General features: G+C 48.8%; 3 protein-coding genes across 7 annotated transcripts; 2 read left to right on the top strand and 1 right to left on the bottom strand.

Annotated features, from left to right (window-relative positions):
* Positions 1 to 587: 587 nt before the first annotated feature.
* Positions 588 to 7,631, top strand: map7d2b (MAP7 domain containing 2b). Of its 3 annotated transcripts, none has more exons than XM_061265198.1 (16): positions 588 to 792; positions 1,273 to 1,356; positions 1,586 to 1,746; positions 2,796 to 2,928; positions 3,659 to 3,739; positions 4,420 to 4,512; positions 4,601 to 4,695; positions 4,772 to 4,845; positions 4,917 to 5,113; positions 5,199 to 5,337; positions 5,409 to 5,589; positions 5,682 to 5,786; positions 5,858 to 5,921; positions 6,050 to 6,197; positions 6,276 to 6,538; positions 6,648 to 7,631. In XM_061265198.1, exons 1-15 carry the CDS (start codon positions 753 to 755, stop codon positions 6,517 to 6,519), a joined length of 1,839 nt encoding a protein of 612 aa, XP_061121182.1. In that variant the 5' UTR covers positions 588 to 752; the 3' UTR covers positions 6,520 to 6,538; positions 6,648 to 7,631. The 3 variants fall into 3 exon arrangements, with proteins under 3 accessions (XP_061121182.1, XP_061121181.1, XP_061121183.1); XM_061265197.1 differs by having other exon boundaries at positions 6,614 to 7,631; XM_061265199.1 differs by lacking the exon at positions 3,659 to 3,739 and having other exon boundaries at positions 589 to 792; positions 6,614 to 7,631.
* A 320-nt stretch (positions 7,632 to 7,951) lies between these two features.
* On the top strand, positions 7,952 to 14,861 carry zgc:112982 (uncharacterized protein LOC503771 homolog). 3 transcript variants are annotated; one of them, XM_061265194.1, is made up of 10 exons: positions 7,952 to 8,183; positions 8,596 to 8,639; positions 8,717 to 9,325; positions 9,441 to 10,193; positions 13,027 to 13,193; positions 13,262 to 13,376; positions 13,485 to 13,548; positions 13,623 to 13,799; positions 13,879 to 13,981; positions 14,434 to 14,861. In XM_061265194.1, exons 2-10 carry the CDS (start codon positions 8,605 to 8,607, stop codon positions 14,445 to 14,447), a joined length of 2,037 nt encoding a protein of 678 aa, XP_061121178.1. In that variant the 5' UTR covers positions 7,952 to 8,183; positions 8,596 to 8,604; the 3' UTR covers positions 14,448 to 14,861. The 3 variants fall into 3 exon arrangements, with proteins under 3 accessions (XP_061121178.1, XP_061121177.1, XP_061121179.1); XM_061265193.1 differs by having other exon boundaries at positions 13,262 to 13,412; XM_061265195.1 differs by lacking the exons at positions 13,027 to 13,193; positions 13,262 to 13,376 and having other exon boundaries at positions 7,953 to 8,183.
* lipib (lipase, member Ib) lies at positions 14,553 to 18,701 on the bottom strand. Its single transcript, XM_061265200.1, has 10 exons — positions 18,607 to 18,701; positions 17,416 to 17,813; positions 17,199 to 17,307; positions 17,015 to 17,116; positions 16,625 to 16,714; positions 16,387 to 16,554; positions 16,191 to 16,280; positions 15,978 to 16,086; positions 15,693 to 15,866; positions 14,553 to 15,608 (listed from the first exon to the last, which is right to left on the bottom strand). The coding sequence occupies exons 1-10, from the start codon at positions 18,656 to 18,658 to the stop codon at positions 15,524 to 15,526; spliced, it is 1,377 nt and encodes a 458-aa protein (XP_061121184.1). The 5' UTR covers positions 18,659 to 18,701; the 3' UTR covers positions 14,553 to 15,523.
* Positions 18,702 to 20,695: the final 1,994 nt, after the last annotated feature.

Here is a 20,695-nt window from a genome sequence, read left to right as displayed (position 1 = left end):
ACCCTTGCTATTTAAGTAGGACACAATTTCCAAAGAGAAATTCAATTAAGAGTACGTAGTTTATTCCAAACCTTTTTTCACACTAAATAAAAAATGAAACAAACATGACATCGTGCGAACAAACTGCTTGGAGGTCAAGTCACGTTTGGGTGACGTCATTGCGTACCCTCCTCCGCCAGCACCAGTCGTGACGTCACGGCGCCGCCAGGGGTTTGCCTGCTGCCTGGCACGTGTGCTGAATGAGAACACGTGAGGAAAAACGTGTCGAATTCCAAACATATCCGTTTGACGTTGTTGTGGTCGTGATGATTATTATCAAACTTTGACGTTATTTAGTTGCTAGGTGTTTCTTCTCGTATTGATGGCTTAACGAGTGACGTTCTCATGAATATGCAAATTAGGTAGTGGTGACGCGCTAACCTTAAGCTAATAATAGATCACATTGTGACGAAGTGAAACTGTGACAAGTGTGCCACTCGTTTTTTTTTTTTTTTTTAAACGTTTGAGTATCTATTCAAACGTTTAAAAAACAACAACACAATATTGTGTCGTTAGCATTGAAAGCTAAATTTGAACCTGCTGGTGATGAGCGAAGGGAAGCAGACCGGAAGTCCTCCCTCCCTTTCTCATCATCCATTCTCTCCTCTTTCCTCTTCATAGCATCCCTCGCTCATCCTCGCTCTTCCAGTCTGATTCATCCGAGTGCTTCCAAAGTGTTCTTGGACTAGAATCTGGTTTGGCTCATCCTCATCATGACTCAAGTGGTTCCGACTCGTCCGATTGCTCTGACAGGTGACATTTTTCTTCATTTCAGGTCATTGAAATGCACAAGAAGGAATTAGGTAAAGCTTTTGGAGCATCTCTTCCATGTACAGCTCGAGGACTCTGTAGGAGTACTCACTCTTTGGCCTCACTAGTAACTTTGGCCTCACTAGTAAGACATTGACCATTTGTTGGGCATCAATGGTTTGTTAGAAATGCTTTCAAGAATTTATTCCATATTCATGCTGTCCATCTCGAGTACTCTCTTTGGCCTCACTAGCAAGGACAACCACATGCTACGAGTGCTAGTATGTTGTAAGTTGTCTTACGCAGAAAGTGGTTGGAAAAAATGTCTTGACATCAATTGGATGTCGATGGATGGGTATGTGCGTGCTGGCAGGTTCACACGTGGAGTCCGTCACATTCTCGTTCCTCGGCTTATGTTCCATATTTACATCGTTGCCTCCCCTTCCAGCACAATGAATCATGTTGTGAAAAAATAAATTACAGCTCTGGACCCGCCTCCTGCGACCCCACCGACCAATAGGAAGGCATCTCCTTGTCGGTCACCTTCCAGTCAGAGGAGCCCCACAGGTCAGCTTTTGACCATTTGCTGCCCAGGCCATTGTTGGTCCGCATGTCACCTGACCTTGCATAAAGCAACTGAAATTTTTTGTTTGTATGTGCTCTACTATTGATTGCCAATTGGTCCAATGAGGACGCCAGAAAATGGTTGCATGCAAGTGATGTCTTATCATGTACAGCAATATGTAAGGATACATTGCAATATGTGGAAAAGTGCAGCTCGTTTGCGTGTGCGCAGAGTTGTCGGAGGCACTGCGAGATAAAGATCGTCGTGCTCAGCAGCAGCTGGAGCGAAGCGGCCAGCAGCGAGAGCACAAGATGGCGGCCCAGAGGCGAAAGGAACAACAGCGCCGCCTGGCGGCCGAGGATAAACGACAGCGACAGCAGAGGGCTGAAAAGGTCAGAGGTCACTTTGAATTTTCTTCTTGGACATCATTATGAAGGGTCAAAGTTGAAAATCACATGCTGTGATGAGAGGGGAGGGGGGTGTTGCTTTTTATGATTTAAATGGCGTCAAGTGTGTTTTGCGCACACAACAGCCGGTGTTGTGTGATGGGTTAACAAGCCCCGAGGCTGTCTGGTCTTCAGGGAGCATCTTCATTGATTCAGCGCCTCTGTTGGCGAGCTTCCATCCTCGCCAGGACCCTCCCTCCCGCTCCCCCACTTGTCAATGACACGCGATGACCTCATCATCACCATATTGCGAGGTGTTTACGGGAACGTGACGCCTCTTTCATGTTTATGAGTGAGTGGCGCATATGTTCCACCAATTCTTTTCAGAGTGAATTCAGTACTCTTGGTCTAGTCCATTTCATCTATAAAATCTCATTTAACACAATGAGGTAAAAATTGCTCATTGTGAGACATTTCCTTTTTTCTGAAGCAGATGAAGTTTTGCCAATGTGTCAAACTGGTGCAGTATAGCGCTAACTCCTGCTGAGGAGAATTTTGTTGATGTCAGATATTTTTTATTGCCTTAAGTATCATTGCTGGTATCAGCAGTCTCCTCAAGTACCCAATACCTGAAAATAAGGCCAGTATCGATACTTGCCTGTTTCTAATCTTCACGAGGGGACATTACATCATGCTAGGATGTTATTTTGTCCTCACATGGGGACGTTACATGTGTGGATGTGACACGAGTGAGGAAGGTAAGGCGGTGGGAAAGGGAGGGGGGAGAGTGAGGCAGGGGGGGAGGGGAGAGAAATAGAGAGAGCAAGTGAGCGAGGTGTGCCGCCATGCTCTCTCTCTCTCGCTACTCTGGTGTCAAAGCGGCGAGCTTCACGCTAAAGCAAAGCAGTGGGAACACGGCGAAGGGGCGAGGCCACTGCTCGGATGCGGTTACCATGGCGCAGCTGTCACCCTGCGCATCGCCAGGCATGCGTCGCCGTAGCGATGGCTCAGTAAGGGAGTGTCTCTTCTTCCCCGTGTCGGAACGCAACGAGCAGGAGAGGCTGGAGGCACTGGTACGACGGAGAGCCGGGTGCGGAGCCGAACGCAGGGGAGGAGGCGACGCCCACGACCAGCTGGACAACAGGCCCAAGCGATGGACGTGGGGAGGGCCGCCGGATGGCGTGGAGGGTGAGTGTCACCCACGGGAGCCGGAGGTCACTGAGGAGACAAAGGAGGAGGAAAGGGTGTGGAGGCTGCGCTGCAGGCGATGCTTTGTCTCCCCGCTCCTCCTCCTCCTCCTTCTCCGCTCCTCTAGTCATTTTAGCCTCGGTATTATGCCACAGGTGTGTGCGTGCGTATAGAAAAGGTTGCGTGTATCGTTGAGCGCACCGGCGCCATGTAAATCTCGTCCTTCTCATCTGGTGTTACTTTCCCCAAAACAAACGAGGGGGCCCATTCGGACGCGTCCTAGGCTCACGTGACGCTTTGGCAACACCGCGGTCAATAATTGATTCCTGGGCCGTCCCGGCGCCGACCCGCCCAGCGGCTCGGCTCACTGCGACACAAGCTCGGCCGCCATTACAGGACGGAGACCTGCGCGCGCACGCCGTCTTTTCCTGGGACATCACGCCTTATGTGACGACCTTATGGTTGTCCTCAAGTCGGCTTCGTTTGATTTCTTATATGTCGCTTCTGTGGCCGGCCGCCATTTTGAAAATGCCTTGCGCATTTCTTGCTTCTTCTTTTGATTCATGCGTGTAATCACACGATGATGTCGTGCTTCGCACGTTTGCCTCTCAGATCTCATGTTTGGTGTTTGAATCCTTCCTGTTTGGACTGAACACATCATCGAATGAACGTTTGCTACCCTGTCATGCGTGTGTGAGCGTAATGCTTTTGCTTCCAACCTGTGGGCCAGGTAACACTAAGAGCCCTCCCGGCCACGCCATCGGCGCCGATGTGCTCCCCACTGCTTCCGGCACCTGCCAAGCCCGTAACGGTACAAATCACGTGACCGTGTGTGACCCCGCCCGTCACTGCCAGCTTGCTCCTCGCCAACTTTGCATGTTGCTGTAGCTCTTCTGCTCTTTTGTGTGTGTTTGTGTTCACATGTGTGGTACAGCTATGACATCACCTACCTGCCCTATGTATGTTTGGATGTTGTCATGAGGTTCCCCCTTCCCCCACCCTTGGACCAACAAAGGGCTCTGTCTCTTCCTGTCCTGCTGCTGTTTACTGACACACACACACGTTCAGTATTGGCATTTAACCGTAACACGATAGCGCCAACATGGAGGAATCAAATAGCATCAGTATCCAGGTTGCTGCTAGAACAGTGATTTCAGAAATTCTTTTGCATACCACTTGAGGGAGCCCTTTGCAATAGCTGATCGTTTCATATTTGTGCAACATTGCTTCGCCTCGTTTCAACCCAGTCAGCCAATGATTGACTTTGTCCTGAAATGTCACGTGATTGTCGATGATGTTTCCCGGTCCTCCTGCGACGTCATAATCCAATTCATGATGAAGGAAATTCTTCATCACCATGGAAAACTGGTGACGTCAACATGGCTCATCTGTCATTTTGGGTGTCGGCTCTCTCTGAGCTCTCGGTCGAGCTCGCTGACTTACTTGCGGCTGACTTGCCGTCTGTGACGTTCTCGTGTTTTGTTTTGTCAGCTTGTGAACTCCTGGCTCCGCCCACCCCGTCAGACCAACCAATGAGCAAGCAGCTGTCCAACTCGTCCGCTGCCCTCCACTCGTTGGAGACAGGTGACCCCCAAACTTGCAACTCATTACTGACTCATCCAACTCTTCTTCTCGTCGATCTGATTCTCAAATGTTGTGTGTCACCGAGCAGCTTCTTCCAACAAGCACAGACCTCAAAGAAGTTCTTCAAACCGCAGGAGCATCGCCGCATTCCCCGAGGAGACGTCTCGAGCCAAAACGCCCACGGTCAGCACACACACAGTGGAAGTTTAGTCTTGCCTGATGATGCAGCACTTGTATCATTTGTAAATGTCACGTGCAGGGAGAAGTTCCTGCTGCACCTGTTCGGAGTTCATCCTTCAAAGCCAACAGTAAAGGTTCTGCTACGCCAAAAAGGTAAACACAATTTGAAATAATAGCACTGAATCATTATTCGATGATCAACACAGCCGCCGTTCTGGTTCCAGGATGCGAGCGAGCAGAAGTCGGGCTCAGTCGCCCTGCTCGCCGGGCCAGTACCCCCCCTCCCCTGTCCGGCAGAGGGCCACCACTCCCGTCGGTGATGACCGGGCTCACCACGGCACCCTGGACAGGAAGTCAGCCAAATGTGCTGAAAACTCTGACAAGAAGATGTCAAAATCTACCAGCAGGGAATTGTGTGCAGGTGAAGAGCGGAACTGCAAACAAAAAAAGTTCAAAATATGTGATGTGGTGACCAATTGTCCTTTGTCCTCCCCCCACACTTTCAGAGTCCCCAGGAACGCCCACGGGCCGCAGCGTTGGTGGCACCATGGATGCCGAGGAGGCGTCGCGGCTTCTGGCCGAGCGGCGTCGCCTGGCTCGAATGCAAAAGGAGCAGGAGGAGCGGCAGCGGCAGGAGGACGAGCTGTCAGTCCGCATCCTCTTTGACATTTTACACGTTCATTTCATATTTTGAAATCCCTGGCTCGTCCTCACAGGCTGCGAGCCGAGGAGGAGCGCAGGAGGCAGCAAGAGGCCCGGGAGCTGCAAGAGAGAGCGGCGCAGCAGGCGGAGGTGGAGCGAGCCCAGCGCGAAGAGGAGAGGAAGAGCAGGGAGGAGGAGGAACGTCGGCAGAAGGAGCAGCGATGGAAGAACATGCAGGACGAGTTGGACAAAGAGGTCCGCTTTTGTTTTCGCTCGCTTTGTGATTGTTTCGCCAGCCCTCGAATTTTGTGCTTGAGCTTTTTTTTTTTTAAAAACATGCTCATTAGAGGGAGGAGGCCTTCCAACGAGCCCAAAGAGAAGCTGAGAGGAAGAGGTGGGAGCGCGAGCAGCTTCATATCCAGGAGGAGCTGGACAGGCAGCTGAGGAGGAAGGTGAGGGAGAAGTTGTTTCGCGTGCATCAAACTTCTTCTTCTTGTCACTTCCCTCGTCTCCTCTGTTGTAGAGAATTGAAGAAATCATGAAAAGAACACGCAAGAGTGACGTGGAAGCTCCGCCTGATGCTGCAGGTACCTCCGCGGTGAATTTTTAAGGGGGGCTTGACCAAAGTCAGGTGGCACTGACATCCTCTACTCGCATAAGAATCTTTTGCACGGCCTTTGAAATAGAAGATGAACTCCAACTGATGTGTTGACAGTGTACGACGCGAGCTCCGAGATAGCGCCGCTCGTCCTGGAGGAGGATGCCTCGACTCCTGCCGAGGCACCCGTCATTCTGCTGGGACGGCTGGAGAGCAAGAGCTGCGTGGACGAGCTGTCGGACGGGGTCCAGTCCATGGACGTCAGGTGAGGGACAGCTCGCCGTTAGCGTGACAAATAGCTCCAAACACGAGCACTAATGTATTGCACTTGTCCGTCCGTCAGTCCAGTGTCCCGGGACGAGCCGGCCAGCACTCAGGAGTTCTCGCCGGTGGCGGACGGGCCGGACCGCTGCCCCCTGGGGAACACGATGGATGTAGAACCGCAGGCGGCCCCCTTTGCCAAGCTGCGGGCTGGCAGCGGCATGGGGGACCTTAATGAGAACCTCCTGATCCAAGCATATGGCAGCACCGCCGACGAATCCTCGCCGCTCATCCACGGCGTTGGCCCCGGCCGGGTGGATGCGTGAGCGGCTGCACGAAGACTAGGTACGACGGCTGAAAGTTTTTTTTTAAGCTTTGTGAGCGTTCAGTGTTCACACAATGTAGGGACTTTATTTCCAGTTTTACAGACGCCGTGGAACGTCTTTCATTTTAGGAGATTTGCATCCTCGGTTCTTCAACCGACTGCAGCTGCAGCAGCGATCATCATTTTTCCTGCAGGAACAGCCACCGCTCATCCTTGTACAACCTGACGGCCACCCCAAAACATCCCAACGTGACCACGCATCAACTCCACAAAGCTTTTTCACCAACTCCAAACTTAACTGGTTGATTTAGCGATTGAATGACGACACATCGCAATTTGACAATTTGTAACATTTCTTAACGACGGGCGGCGGGATGCCGCCAGCAGTGCCGGGTGGCAGAAAACAAGGTGAAGGCAAGTCAGAATTTAGGGGATGGGGTGGGTGGGAAAGGCAGTAAGACAGTCCTAAATCCAGAGACAAGTTGTATACTAACGTATTTAATTTCTTGTTATCTCGGTGATGTATGAAAAGAACAACACCATCTTTACTGGCGCCCACTTGAATCGCCTTCCAGCTGGCGCATTTGTGTAAATAGCGTAGACAGGAGAGAAAACGTAGCCAGTGGAGATATTAGCGCACGCACTCGTTGCTTGCTTTCTCCATACTGTTGAGCTGGAACCTGTAGCTTTGCGGACCAGAGTCACTCAAAATGTCACTTTTGAGGGGCACACTAGCCGCAAAAAAATTTGAAACCATTTTTTTGCGAGTAGTGTTCCTGTGTAGTTGTAAGGCACTGATTAACCACACTCGCTGCACTGTGTAGTATGCACTATTATTACTCGACTTTGCGCTAACCCCCACCCCCAAATATACCTCATTTGTGGACACTGGTCACCTCTGAGGCCTTCAACCTCGAGCACCCCTCAAAGTAGGAGTGAGTGAGGAGCGGGCAAACATGGTTCTACATTCTTTAGCTTTGCGCTCATTGTGGCTGCGAGGCCAACATAAAGTGTCTCCTCTACTACTCGTACGCCGCAGCCTGGTCGAATATAGAATTGTACACGCGATGCATGGATTACTGCAAAATAGCATCAATAAACTTCATCAAGCTATCAAGTGTGTCTTTCTGTTGGCAATCATACAACAGAATAATTCAACGAAACAAACTCACAAAACAAACACTTTACATGAATTGTGTGGACATGGAAACAAAGATAATTATTTCAATATACTGTATAACATTAACAAAACAGTAAAACACTTTTAAGTTCAAAGTTAAAAAATAAAATGAATGGAAAAATGTACAGTGCTTTGGCATAGTTTTTAACCTGGATTTAAAAGCATTCACACTTGAGGCTGACAATGTTGGCTGACACTCCATACCAGTTGGTGGCGCTAGTGCGCTTACGCGCCGTTTGACAACTACTTGTAAACGAGAAAAAGCGGAAACACATGATAAACACGTTCGTGAGTTCGGCCATTTACCGTCAATTCGGGTAGGATAGCAGCTGTAAGCAAATTTGGCGTTTACTTGTGTCAATAAATAGGGCTGTCAACTCAAATAATCGAGTGTTGTATTGTCATTCGTGTGTACAAATCGTTATCTTAAAACGCGCTGGGGTTGCCGTTGCGGCATCAAACGCAGGACGTCTCGGGAGTCGCAGGTAGGTACCTCATATGCTAGTTAGCATTAGCTTACTTGTTCATTTATGTGTTGCTGTCACCGTTTAGGATTTAATTCCTGGGGGTTGGAAAATATCAGAATATCTTCCATGGGACAGGTCATTTTCGATAGTGTGTGAAAAAAAGACGGAAGTTTTAGGGGGAGCGTTATCATAAGCTTGGATGCTAACTGGAGATAGCCTCGCTCCAAGCAGCGCACACTATTCACCGCGTGCAACATTAGTGAAACAGTTATTCCAAATGACAGTTGCTGTTTTTTTAACTTTTAACACTTGTAATATTTGAAGATGCCACTAACACCTTCAGTCAAGCTGTGACATTTCCGTCAGAAATGAAAACTGCGCAAAACCTCCTATGTTGACTTTAATATAAACTTTTTGTTGCTCTTTAAAGGCCGCCGGAATGTCCCGACAGATGTCGCCATCACATCAAAGCAGGTGCATGCAATGTTAGCCAACAAGTCCTGTTGATCAAAAACATTCATTGTACTTATTGTGACTGCTGTGCTGTCTAGGCGGGTCCCATGGGACCAACACGGACCAAACAGAGCTTCAGCGGGACACTATGGAAGACCATTGGACTGGAAGCCCATTGCCAGAAATGAAGAACGCAGGTTTGGTGAGGACATGTTCCCAGAAGCCCATAGGAGATCCTCTCCTTCTCCGCAGGATCACTTTTGGCGTCAGCGAAATCAGGAGGGCGATTTTCCGCGGAAGCCGTCACCTCGACGTGATTTCAAGGACCACCATGTCCCACGAAGCTCCCCCCAGCGGGATGGCGGATTCAATGCAGACAGACAAAGAAGAGGCTTCAGAGAAGACTTTCAGAATGTTAACAGCAGAGCAACGTCAAAGTGTTCGCCGCCGAGGTTCCGTAGGGAACCGTTGCCGCTGCTTCCTCGCAGTCACTCGGAACACTCGCAGGAAGCCCCAGCTTGGAGGCGGGACGAGTGGCGGGGCCAGGGGCAGTTGCGAGACGCCAGCCCCAGTGTTAGATCCGAGGAGCAAAGAGGAAGCCGAACGGAAGGGAATGTTGAAGGTCTGAATAGAAGCCGGCAAAGACAGGATGTTCATCCCCCCTTAAAGCGGCCGAGAAGAGAAATGGACGGCCAACATCACAGCGGGTAAAGTCACAACAAAATCCAATTCCTCGTGAGCGACAAAGACTTTTGGATATTTTTGTCTTTCCTTCTGCTTGCTTATTCTTGCTGATGATGACGTGTCCTCTCACTGTCACAGGTTCAAACGGGACAACAAGGATTTTGGGGATCGGTGCTATTCAGCCGCCACGGTTGACAGAGCCTTCCACAGGGAGACTCCCGACTCGGGAACTCCTCACTTCGCTGAACATGGATTCCAAGGCACCCGCAAAGGACCGCGCCGGGAACACTTGGATAACGGTGGACAGCGTGATTTTCACTTGAGACACCAACATGCCGATGCAGCGAGCTCCTCACAAGAACAATTCTGGAATTCAAATAGCGGGCCGGACGGCCGAGAAGATTCCAGAAAACACCACTTTCCTGATAAATGGGGGAATGGCTCGGAAAGCAAGAGGAGCCTGCCGCCGCAAGAACGGGCAAACTTTGGGCGATATGACAGACAAGGCACTCCCACAAACCATAGAGGGAGAGGCGGTCCTCGCCTCGCCAGAGGTAGGATCAGTCACATGGGGAACCGGACAAACTTTCTGCAGTCCTCGCGGAGCTACCAAAACATTCCTCGTGAGGAGCCCAGAGCGGGATACAGATCCCAAAGGGAAACGAGTTACCCCAATGCAGAAGAGGAAGAACCCAGCTGGACGCAAGACGACAGACGCCCGAAGCAGGTCCAGCCTGCTAGTCTGGAGCGGGGCTTGCACGGGAGCGGCCCAGATGTGAACCAGCCCGGACCGCACCTGTGGAAAGAATCCGAGTCCAAAAACGTGACTGTGGTAACGGAGGAAACACTCACCATCAAAGTGGACATGAGCCGGCCCATCCTGCACACCAGGTATAGTATTTGTCCATCAAGGTCAAAGTTGACATCTTGTTTTACCGAGAGGATAGAATAGCGCCGAAGGCAAGTTTTTACAGGCTAGATGAGCGACTTGGACAGCAAGAATGTGCGTCATGTGATAGAAGATTGAATGAAATTGGATCCGCAACATCTCAATAGGTCTTTGATATCCTTCGGGAGCAAACAAAAGAAATGCAATTGGAACGCAAACCTCACGTGGGCTGCTCTGATGTTTTTGGAATCGGAACGAGCACCTCATCCCATGCTCTGATGTCATCACATCTTCACTCAAGCTTCTTCACGACGTCACAGGAAGAGTTGGAATTTCGTGGAATGCTTAAGCTTCAAGTTGCCAACAAAAGTTTTTTAGACAAGATGGGTTGCGATGGATGTGAGCCACCACTGCACCTCTCTGCTCCATCAGCAAACGCGTTTGCCTCGGAACAGCCACGAAATGACGACACGCTGATCCAGGAAGCCTCTGGAGGACCATTTGAGAAGGAAGTATTTATGGGACACCAGGAATCAAGTGCAAGGTGAATATGACGGTGAAGAGAAGAAGTTAACCAACTTCCTGGAGGAAGGTACATTCCCATACCTTAGTTGGTGGACCTGCTATTCAGATGTTGGCTCGCTAATTTACTAAAACGTGGAACATTCCTTCTCGGAATGGAGTTGAATTATCAGGATGAGTTCTTGAAAGCATCTTTTGAAAACGGCAGAGACCAGAAAGCCTTTTGCACATAAATAGCAAGAATTGGATGCCTTCAAAGAGGAAGTTGAGAAACACGATCATGTGACGGCGACATGTGACCAATGATGGAGGAGCGGCCTTGAAGAGCGGAGGCAAACCTTTCTTGATTATTTGAAGGAATGCTCACATGGGTGCCGATGTTCAGCCATCTTAACACGACACGGAGACAAAGGACCATTCTTCAAGTTGTCCTCATTTCAAGAAGTACTTGGACGTCCTTTTATCAAACATGTATGTTGCTAACATCTAAACGGATGAACATTGAGAGCGACAGTCTTCTTCTTGCCTTCACACGATGGTAACGACCATTTTCAGGATTCTTTAGGTCCAGCAACAATTGCTCATGGAAGTTCTTCCAGATGAAAAAGTCAAATAAAGCTGATGTTCTCAACATGGATGCAGATGTACACAATGTTCACGTCAAGGAGCCGAAGGAGCGCGGTTCACACAAGCCAACCCGTTGACGCCGAGGAACATCGTCCTTTGCTGACAGGAGCACTAAAACAATCGTGGACCTCCATCCAAACCGTTTCACGTGGATGCTGATGAACAAATGAATCTTCAGCTGCATTTACACTGCAATGGATGGACATTTTTGTATGTAAACAACATCGGACGAGATGCTGAGAAGACCATCTTGATACAAAGGAGCTGCCGCAATCATCACGTGCGTCCCTCCTTCAGCGTGACGAGCTGTCCTCTTTCAACGGCAGACGTGTACCTCAAAAGGAGTTGTCAAAGTTGAGAGTGTCCGACATTGCCAGACGGAACCATCGGGAGGAAGGACAAAAGGAAGACGCCCCGGTTCTGCCGTCAAACAGTAGATTGTTACTTAATGAGTGAAGATGTGATGAGAGCTCACGCTGTCCATCAGATGCTCGTCGGGACAACGGGGAGAACCGACGTTACCCTAAAACCCGAAGATGGATGGCATTTCAGATCAGGTGACAAGCTTCAGGAGGACAAAAGCTGCAAGTAACAAATCAGTCAGATGAAGCTAGCCTCCAAAGGCGGGACAAGAGAAGGAAGTGACATCACACTCCATACAAAACCACCTCAGGGAATAATGAAGATAATCTGTATGCTTGATTTGTCAGTCAGTGAAACCCTCAGAAGGTGGGAGAGCAAACGGGAGGAAGTGACATCACCACATAGTGGCCAAGCTGTGATGTGAGGTCTGTATGAAGTCTCAAACGTCAGGAGGACGTGACACCACTCACTTGAAGACGAGTTTTCAGCTCAGGCTGCGTTGCCCGCCGCCTTGCGAAAACTGCGAGCCGGCCTGTATCGCCACTTCCTGTGGACACGCCATGTTGCGCGGGACGCCATCATTCCGTGGCATGGCGTCTGTCTCACCAGCGTCACCTGAGCTCAGTTGTGCGTAGTGTAGCACCAGCGTCACCTGAGCTCAGTTGTGCGTAGTGTAGCAGGCCCAAAGTCAGGAACATGCGCAGGTAAGTCACGTTTCTTCTTTGGTGTGACCACATTTGAACTTTGGATCTTTCAGTGGTGGACTTTGAAAATGCAGTCCACCCAGCTTCTAGAGATCATGCCCAGAAGCAAATAGTCCAAATCCACAACTGCCCCTCCCCTCCCCCAAAGAAGACTTGAACTTCTCTTCACTCTCTGCTAGCATATCTGCTAGGTGAACTGAAGCTTCTCCCTGCCGACGTGATTGAAAGGCGGCGTACACCTCAGACCTCGTTGGCACACAAAGCCAAGTTAGTTGTCACTCACATGAACCTTTGGAATGTTGGCGGAAGCTGAAGAAAACCCACGTAAGCAATGCGACAGCTTGTACATGCCCCACGGGGAAGTCAGAGACCAGATCCAAACCTTCAACCTCAGAACTGCCGTCTGGCCCCTGTTACAATATTCTCTTGAAATTAATGATCTACAGGTGATTAGGTTTGAGAAAGAACATGGCGATGCTGTGTGACAATCTCAGGAGTGGGTGTTTTGCCGCCATCTTGTGGCATCTGGCCAAAATCCTAAGTACAAAAACAAGAGTTTTAGGATCCATGGAGCAAAGACCAAAATGATGAATCGCTGTCTTCTTCATCTTCCCGGCAGCTCGCCGTGTTACTCTGCAGAGCGCCAGCTCTCGATGGACCTGGTTAATGTGGGTCGCCGGCGTCCGGATTTCCTCCCGGAGGCGCCGGGGGCCGTGCCAGAGAGCGACGGGGCGCGCGGGGGAGCCTTTGCGCAGGAAATCATCACGCTGGTGCACAATGTCAAAGGTCAGAATCACCCGGCAGCGTCCCAGAAGTCACTGGCCACGTCTTGACGGTTTGCGTGCGTGTCGCAGAGTTATACTTCAAAGGCAACGGCATCACGTTGAACAAACGTTTCTCTGCACCACAACACTGCCGAGATGAGACGGCGACAGGGTTGACACTGAACCAGAGGTTCTCATCGAAGCAGTACGTCCCCGTGATGCCGCAATCTGTCCGATCAAAGTAGTACTACAGGTCACGTCACATTCGTGTGTCAATGCGCCTCCTCGTGACCTTCGTCTTTGTCATCCTCAGCATGAACACGGCTCCATCGCCCGGCAGCATCCAGCCGCTCTTTCCCGCTTTGAGCGGCGCGCAGGTGAAGTCGACTTTCCATGGGGATGCCAGCAAGCTTGGCCTTGACACTCCGTCGCCATTTTGGGTTGTTTCCAGACGCCGCACGGACCTGGCGACCTGAGATACGACCTTGAGAGGCGGCGTCAGAAGCGTCTGGAGGGTGTCACCGTCACCATCCCGGGAAGTGGCCCGCCCTCCCCTGTCAAAGTCCGCTGTGGCGCCCCCAATGTGATGCTTGGAGACGAGCGGGACTACAGGAGGGACGGCAACACGGTGAGTTCGCAAGTGCGCGTGATCCAGCCGGCCGGGATCGCATGGCTGAACGGGGTTAAGCCGGCGCTTGTTCGTGCAGGGCCCCAGACGAGGAGGCCCGTACAGGACCAACGCCGGCCCGATGTCCAGGTTAAAAAACCAACAGCACGTCAGGATGCAGAACTGCCACGACAATGAGGAGGGTAAGTTTTTTTTCTGTATGTAGAGTGCGAGGAGGGGGGAAAAAAAAACTTCACCCCCCCTTCATCAAGGCGCCGGCTGCCACTGGGATGTTTTTCAGTCGTGGCCAAATTGCATAATAGTATGTTTGAGATGTTCCCTCCTGCAGCTCAGCGTGTCTCTTTTAGACGGCTTGTGTAACAACCGCATCGCTCGCTTTGACCTAAGACCCGCCGACCGCAGCGTCCAGCTCGTCCAATCCCGTTTCTTCTTCCCGCTCGACCACGCCCGCGCGGCTAAAAATCCTACGCCGCTGTCGTGATCCGCATTAGAGCTGCAGCCTCTTGACTTAACCTCAATTTTCTTCTTCCTTCCCTCCATGTGTGTGTGTGCATGCATGTGTACGTGTGTGTGTGTGTGTGTGTGTGTGTGTGTGTGTGTGTGTGTGTGTGTGTGTGGTGCGCCCCCCCCGCAGGTCTCAGCTGGTGATGCCGCCCGCTGCTCTCACCGTGATTTGTGTTGGAGTGAGTACAGCACGTACAAGCTGTTGGACCTCAAGACGGCAATCGGTCCAAGGATGAAATTCTCCAACCCTTTGATTCCATATGTGAGCCGATCAACTTTATTTCAGTCAAGTTGTACTATGTTCATCTTGTTTTCAGTTGTCAATTATTTGACTGGCTCTTTTATTCCAAACAAAATATTTAGGTTTCATTACCTGACATGTTACTTCCGCCTTCATCAGAGTGAATGATCATCCTCCGATGAAGGTGGAAGTGATAGCCGAAACATATCAGGTAATGAAACCTAAATAATTTGTTTGTGATAAAAGAAACAGTAAAATGGATTATTTCAATCTGTTGTGACATGTTATGTTGAAGCAAAATAAAAAATCAAACTTTACCAACATCTTTTGCGTGTTGTTTTTAAACGTAAATATGAAACAGAAAAGGTGATAAAAGGCACACGGTAAAACCATCAAACAAGTTTGAGCACAAGACATGGAGAGCACAAGAAATAAACAGACATGATGATAAGCAGGTCTAATTTGACCTCAATCCCATCAAGGGCCAGATTATCGTCTGGGTCCGAACATGATGTCGAGTCATTCTCATGTCATTGAGAGCTCCCCATGAAACCCGCCTCACAATTTTTGGAGATCCCCCTCCAAATCGGCGATCGCATCGTGAGACATAATAACCGAGGGAGCCGATCCGGTAGCTCGCCGGGCACAGGTACGTAAATGACCTATATTTTACATCGCACTTTTATCTCTTCCTGTCACTTTAATTAACCCTGCCTTTTCATTCCCATGACACATGACTAACCAGCAACAGCTTGTGTCGATTGTTTGCATAACTTGTCTCAAAGGAGTCACGTGACGACCGCTGCGGCTTACTTTCCAGGTAAGCTAACAGTTAACCTCACTTCGATTTCTTCTGCTTGACTTTCTTGCCCATCTCCGTGACAATTATTACAAAGTTCATTCTGGTTCACGTGATAAGGGATCGTCTGGATTGTAGCTCCGCCCATAGGTTGTCATCATGCCCGCCGAGCACGATAAATCAGCGCCGAGAATTGCATGATGATGGCCGGAACGCCACCTCTGTGTTTTCCTCCATGATGACATCAAAGCGGCACATTAGTGGCCTGTGCAGGAACAGGAAATGCATGAGTGTTGCCACAGGTGTAACATCCGTGGCCCGGGGGGGGGGGGGGGGGGGGGGGTCTGACCTTTGTGGATGCTCCAGCGGCGTCAGTCGAATTTGCAGCAGTCTGATCTTGTAGCGAGGCCCAATCACGTTACCCGTGCTAATGCGCAGGGAGATCTTGTGCACGTGCGGCAGGTCCTCGTCAAACTGGGCCAGAAGACGCGTGGAAGTGAACTGCTCAAAGCGAAGAAGCTTGCTGCACAAAAAACACGTTTGGCTGAATTAACATCACAAGACTCTCGAGTAGTGAAGTAAATTGTTGGTGGAAAGAATGCACTGGCATGTATTTTGGGAGGAGACCACTCACTGGTCCACACGGGCCTCTGTGACGTTCCTGCCGCTATGCAGGCGGATGTAGACCATCCCCCAGCGAAGGTACTGGTTCCACGTCACCATGTCCACTCTGTAGTTCATCTCTATCAAAACATACACACAACATCCATTTTGTGGCATCCTTCCATAACTGGTCCGAAGACGCAGTTTTCTTTTTTTTTTTTCTTCCCCTTGCAGGCAGACTTACTCATGTAAGGGTGCGAGGCAGTGGTGCTGAAGTACACTTTGGTCTGTCCCAGTCGCAGAAGACTTTCCCGCCATTGGATGACATCATAGCCTGGACGGCAAAAAAAGGAGGAGAGGTAAAAAAACCCAAATTCTACTTTGCCGTGAAAAACCGAACAGTTTTTTGTAACTTAATCTAACTTGTGTAGGGGTCTCACCGAGCTGCGGGCAGGAAGCGGGCTTGAAGGCTTCACACTGCAGGCAGCGTCCATCCAGGAAGTCGGCGTAGGAGGTGCACGGGTACGCCGTCAGGCTGCACGTGCCGTTGAGGGCGCACAGGTACAGGAACATGGAACGCTGGTGGTCGCACACAAAGTAAGACTTTCCTGTTGGCCGGGGGAGGGGGGTCTTGTGGTTATGTTGACCTCAGCAACACAAACACCAAAACGTCTTTACCAGCAAAGATGGTTTTGGGGCAACCGGGCTGGTCGGCCCCACCGTTGGCGTAGAAGTCAACGTGACCGTGAGCACCCCGCAGGCCAAACGCTGCAATGCCCAGAAATTAGACTACGTCATTTTACATTCAGAGTTTACTTAGTTGCATTCATTGAACCGTTTGTCTCCTAACATTATATTATTACAAAATGATATTAAATTAGATAATATAGTGTGGTATGTGAAATGATATTAGCATTGTACGTTTTTGTGTTTTTTTTTGTTATGGTTTTAAATACATATTTCCAGTAGACCTTAGTGCTACCTGCCCTCTTGTGGCACAACAGTGAACTGCATGAAGGATGTTGCTGTAGCCTTTGAATAATTGCATGAAAATGTTCAGATGCTCACAGTCCATATCTGTGTGCAGGACGTCCACAAACATGGCGTCGGAAGGGTCCAGCCTCTCGTCCGGCGTGGCGCTGTTGAAAAGAGGCCCAGCCGGGTCCAAACCTGGAAGCACGAAATAGAGTGCAGTAGGTTTCATGCACAAGATGTTTTGTATTTGTTGAAAAACCTGGCAAAGAATAACTACCTGTGATGCGCCCGATCTTTCCCTTCAGGTTGGCACCCACAAAGCCGGCGAGGTGCGCCCCCAGACTGACGCCAATGAGATGCACCGAATCCAGCGAGGCTCCTTCCTCCTGAGGAACAAAATATCCTTCTGAGAGCACCGACTTGACGAAGGTGACACCATTACACTTGATTGTCATCGTCGGAACCCAGAACCTTTATCTTGGCCCCCCTCATACCTGCATGCTTCTGATGAATCCCGTCAGGTTGTGAGCCGCCTCCCTGGTGTAGGCCACGGCGGTGAGGTAGTTGAGGTTGGCGGCCCCCCGGTTCCAATCCACCACAATGACATTGAGGTCCCGCCGCTCAGCCAGCAGGCGCACCAGGTGGTCGATCCACACGGGCGGCGCACCGGTGGGCCGGTAGCCGTGGATGATGAAGGCGGTGGGCCGGGAGAGGTTGAAGAGCGGCTCGGACGGGAAGCGCTGATGGTGCAGCTCGCGGCCGCACGTCGGGTTGGCGCGTGTGTATAGCAGCAGGCGTACGTACAGGCTGGTGCCCAGGAAGCAATGGGACAGGTTGAGGTCCGTGAAGTTGTCACACGAGTCGTCACTGCTGCTGCTGCCTTGCTCAAAGCCTGAAGCAGCAACAGAAACATGCTTAAGAAGAACCGCAGACTTTTTTTAGTTTTTGATAGCACGGGACACGAAACAACCGCCGCAAGCGTGTAGGTTTTCATGGCTATTATTAACTTTTCAAAGAGCAATTAAGTTCTGAAAGAGCTTTTGTTTATGGACACCCATGACTTTAACAAGAAAACAGGCTCCAGCACTGGCAAAGGGGCTATCCAACGGCCCACAACAGAGTGATGTTTATTTTGTTTGTTTTGCTGAGAAGGTTGTTTTGTTTATTTGATATTTCCTGCATACAAAGTATGTACTTATTTGTAATACAATTTAGTCGTTGTGTTCTCTATTAAAAATAGCTACCCTGTTTATTTTATTTTTGTAATATTGTATCTATAGATTTTACATTCTTTAAACATGTGACATGATTAAAAACATTATTTGCACATTCATGTTTGTAATGGTTGGATAAAATTTGTTTTTATTTACATTGAAGTTTTCAAGAGGTGGTTTTATATCCACAGCTACATACATAACATAAGTATGACAGTGTTACTGAAACCTATTTAAAAAAAGTTTCACATTCTAGAACAAGCACAATTTTTAACAAATTTAATGTTCTAGGTTTACAATAAACAAGTTTTAACAGCTACATTTATTCAAATATATTTAGTATAGAGGTTATGTAATGAGGTTTAAAATTCGTATAAAAAGCAAATGTCTAGCAAATGTCCAACGAGACGTCTCAAAAAAACCTTCATTTAATGCCGTCTAATAGACAGAAAAATGTTAGGCCGAACTTACCTTGGCAGAGCAGCGCAAGTCCCAGCACGGCAAGTCGTCCGCAGGGCAACATTTATGCGCGCGGGCGGGCGGGCGTCTCCCAGGCAATGACAGACTGACGGCGGCGTTCCGAAAAGGCTCCGAGGATTTGATCCTAGTAGGAGGAACTGAGATAAGAGTGGCAGGAAGGTCGACCAATCAGTCGCCTTGTCACTCAAGTTCAGCCAATAGTAGTATCAGTCAACTCGTCTCTCACAAACACACGCACGCACACACACTCACACTCACACACACACACGAATCAATCAATCAATCAATCAATCAATCAATCAATCAATCAATCAATCTTTTATTTGCCAAGTTTGAGCAGGAATTGTTTGGCATGGCCGTAAACATTTAAGTAGCTATCAACATTCAGGATGACGTGCAAAAATTGACAATTATTTAATTATTTATAAATGTTTGTTGTTTTTTGTTGTTTGTTTTTATAGATTTTTAGTCTTTAAATCAGTGTTTCCCAACCTTTTTTCATTCACGGCACACCTTTTCATTGGAAAAAATCTCGAACAACAAACCAAATATAAATATGTGACCTTTGACCATAATATTTCCCTAATAAAGTGGCCTGTTATTAGGTAGACTTGAAAATCGCGGCGTACCTAATGGAGTGTCCGTGTGATTCCCTCGTTAAGCGCACCTGCGGGAAAAGTTTTAGCTTTGCAGAACGTGAAAATGACCCAAAACTTTTCACGCAGGTGCAATTAACGAGGGATTCTTGGAAAACATGTTGGAATGCGGCCCTGAGGACTAGAGCTTGACACCTGTGACCTTTGACCATGATATTTCCCTAATAAAGTGGCCTGTTACTTGGTACACTTGAAAATGGCGGTGTACCTAATGTAGCGTCCGTGTGATTCCCTCGTTAAGTGCACCTGCGTGAAAAGTTTTGGCTCGGCAGAACGTGAAAATGACCAAAAACTTTTCACGCAGGTGCACTTAACGAGGGACTCTTGGAAAACATGTTGGAATGCGGCCCCGAGGACTAGAGCTTGACACCTGTGACCTTTGACCGTGATATTTCCCTAATAAAGTGGCCTGTTATTAGGTACATTTGAAAATGGCGGTGTACTTAATGGAGTGTCCAAGTGACGTCACAGATCAAACAGCCAATCAGAAAGTGGGGGTGAGGGCGGGTGTGGCACTTTTCACTTTCACTTAAGCTTTTTCCCTATTGAAGTGGCCTGTGATTAGGTACACCTCATGGACACTACAATAGGTACACTACACGAGGTTAAAAAAAAAAAAAGTGTAGTGAACGATTCGGTGAACGATTCTTTTGACCAAATATTTTGAATGAACCGATTCAAACGATTCAGTTCACTTGAGAACTGGAATGCACATTACTAGTTCAAAACAATACAGACTGTTGGCTGGCAGGTTGAAATAGCCGACTGGATAATGACACGGGCTCTTGCTCGGTAAAAACTTGGTTGGATCCCAGGGGTGAGAATGTGCTTATACATGCTTTTATTGTGAAATTAACCCTTTATTTATTTATCCTTTTTTTTTTTCACCTCGTGTAGTGTACCTATTGAAATGTCCATGAGGTGTACCTACACATACTGTCATATAAAGCAGTTAACCAAATGTCTGATTTTTATGTTTTAATTGGCGAACATAAAAACAAGGAATAAAACACTAGACAAGTTTTAACATGAATGTTTATTAAAAATAATAATATTAAAAGTACATTTCAAGGCAGTTCACCCATTGACTTGTTCACGAACGGGAAAGTCAGGATTCGTTCCCTCACTCACACACAAACACACACACAAACACACACACAAACACACACACCTGCACACACACACACCTGGAGAGTAAAAACACTTGGGATGCCCTTTTTTCCTCTTTCCACAAACGCATCATATGAGTCAACCTTGAGTTGTTGTGATCCAGGCGTGTTTTACTGCGGCACATTAATAATAAAAAAAGAAGCGAAACAGTAAAAGCTTTGCGACGCACTTATGTCAAGGGAAGAAATGACAAATTCCCGTGTGGATTCTGCTTTGAAGCTACAACAAAAGGAGCCATAAGCAAAAAGAAATCA

This window comes from Syngnathus typhle, linkage group LG19 (assembly GCF_033458585.1).
Source record: "Syngnathus typhle isolate RoL2023-S1 ecotype Sweden linkage group LG19, RoL_Styp_1.0, whole genome shotgun sequence".
Lineage (NCBI taxonomy): Eukaryota > Metazoa > Chordata > Actinopteri > Syngnathiformes > Syngnathidae > Syngnathus > Syngnathus typhle.
The sequence above is the reverse complement of the archived record's forward strand: the minus strand, read 5'-3'. Positions and strand labels throughout refer to the sequence as shown.

What these genes read in the sequence shown, in the direction of transcription:
- map7d2b (XM_061265198.1), top strand. Translation starts at nt 753, where the DNA reads ATGACTCAAGTGGTTCCGACTCGTCCGATTGCTCTGACAG. An exon ending in GCCGCCGGATGGCGTGGAGG is followed by an intron (nt 2,929 to 3,658) that starts GTGAGTGTCACC and finishes CCTGTGGGCCAG; the next exon opens with GTAACACTAAGAGCCCTCCC. An exon ending in AGGACGAGTTGGACAAAGAG is followed by an intron (nt 5,590 to 5,681) that starts GTCCGCTTTTGT and finishes CATGCTCATTAG; the next exon opens with AGGGAGGAGGCCTTCCAACG.
- zgc:112982 (XM_061265193.1), top strand. Translation starts at nt 8,605, where the DNA reads ATGTCCCGACAGATGTCGCCATCACATCAAAGCAG. An exon ending in TCGCCATCACATCAAAGCAG is followed by an intron (nt 8,640 to 8,716) that starts GTGCATGCAATG and finishes TGTGCTGTCTAG; the next exon opens with GCGGGTCCCATGGGACCAAC. An exon ending in GCTGGTGCACAATGTCAAAG is followed by an intron (nt 13,194 to 13,261) that starts GTCAGAATCACC and finishes TGCGTGTCGCAG; the next exon opens with AGTTATACTTCAAAGGCAAC.
- lipib (XM_061265200.1), bottom strand. Translation starts at nt 18,658, where the DNA reads ATGTTGCCCTGCGGACGACTTGCCGTGCTGGGACTTGCGCTGCTCTGC. An exon ending in CCCCAAAACCATCTTTGCTG is followed by an intron (nt 16,555 to 16,624) that starts GTAAAGACGTTT and finishes CCCGGCCAACAG; the next exon opens with GAAAGTCTTACTTTGTGTGC. An exon ending in CGCTTCCTGCCCGCAGCTCG is followed by an intron (nt 16,281 to 16,386) that starts GTGAGACCCCTA and finishes TTTGCCGTCCAG; the next exon opens with GCTATGATGTCATCCAATGG.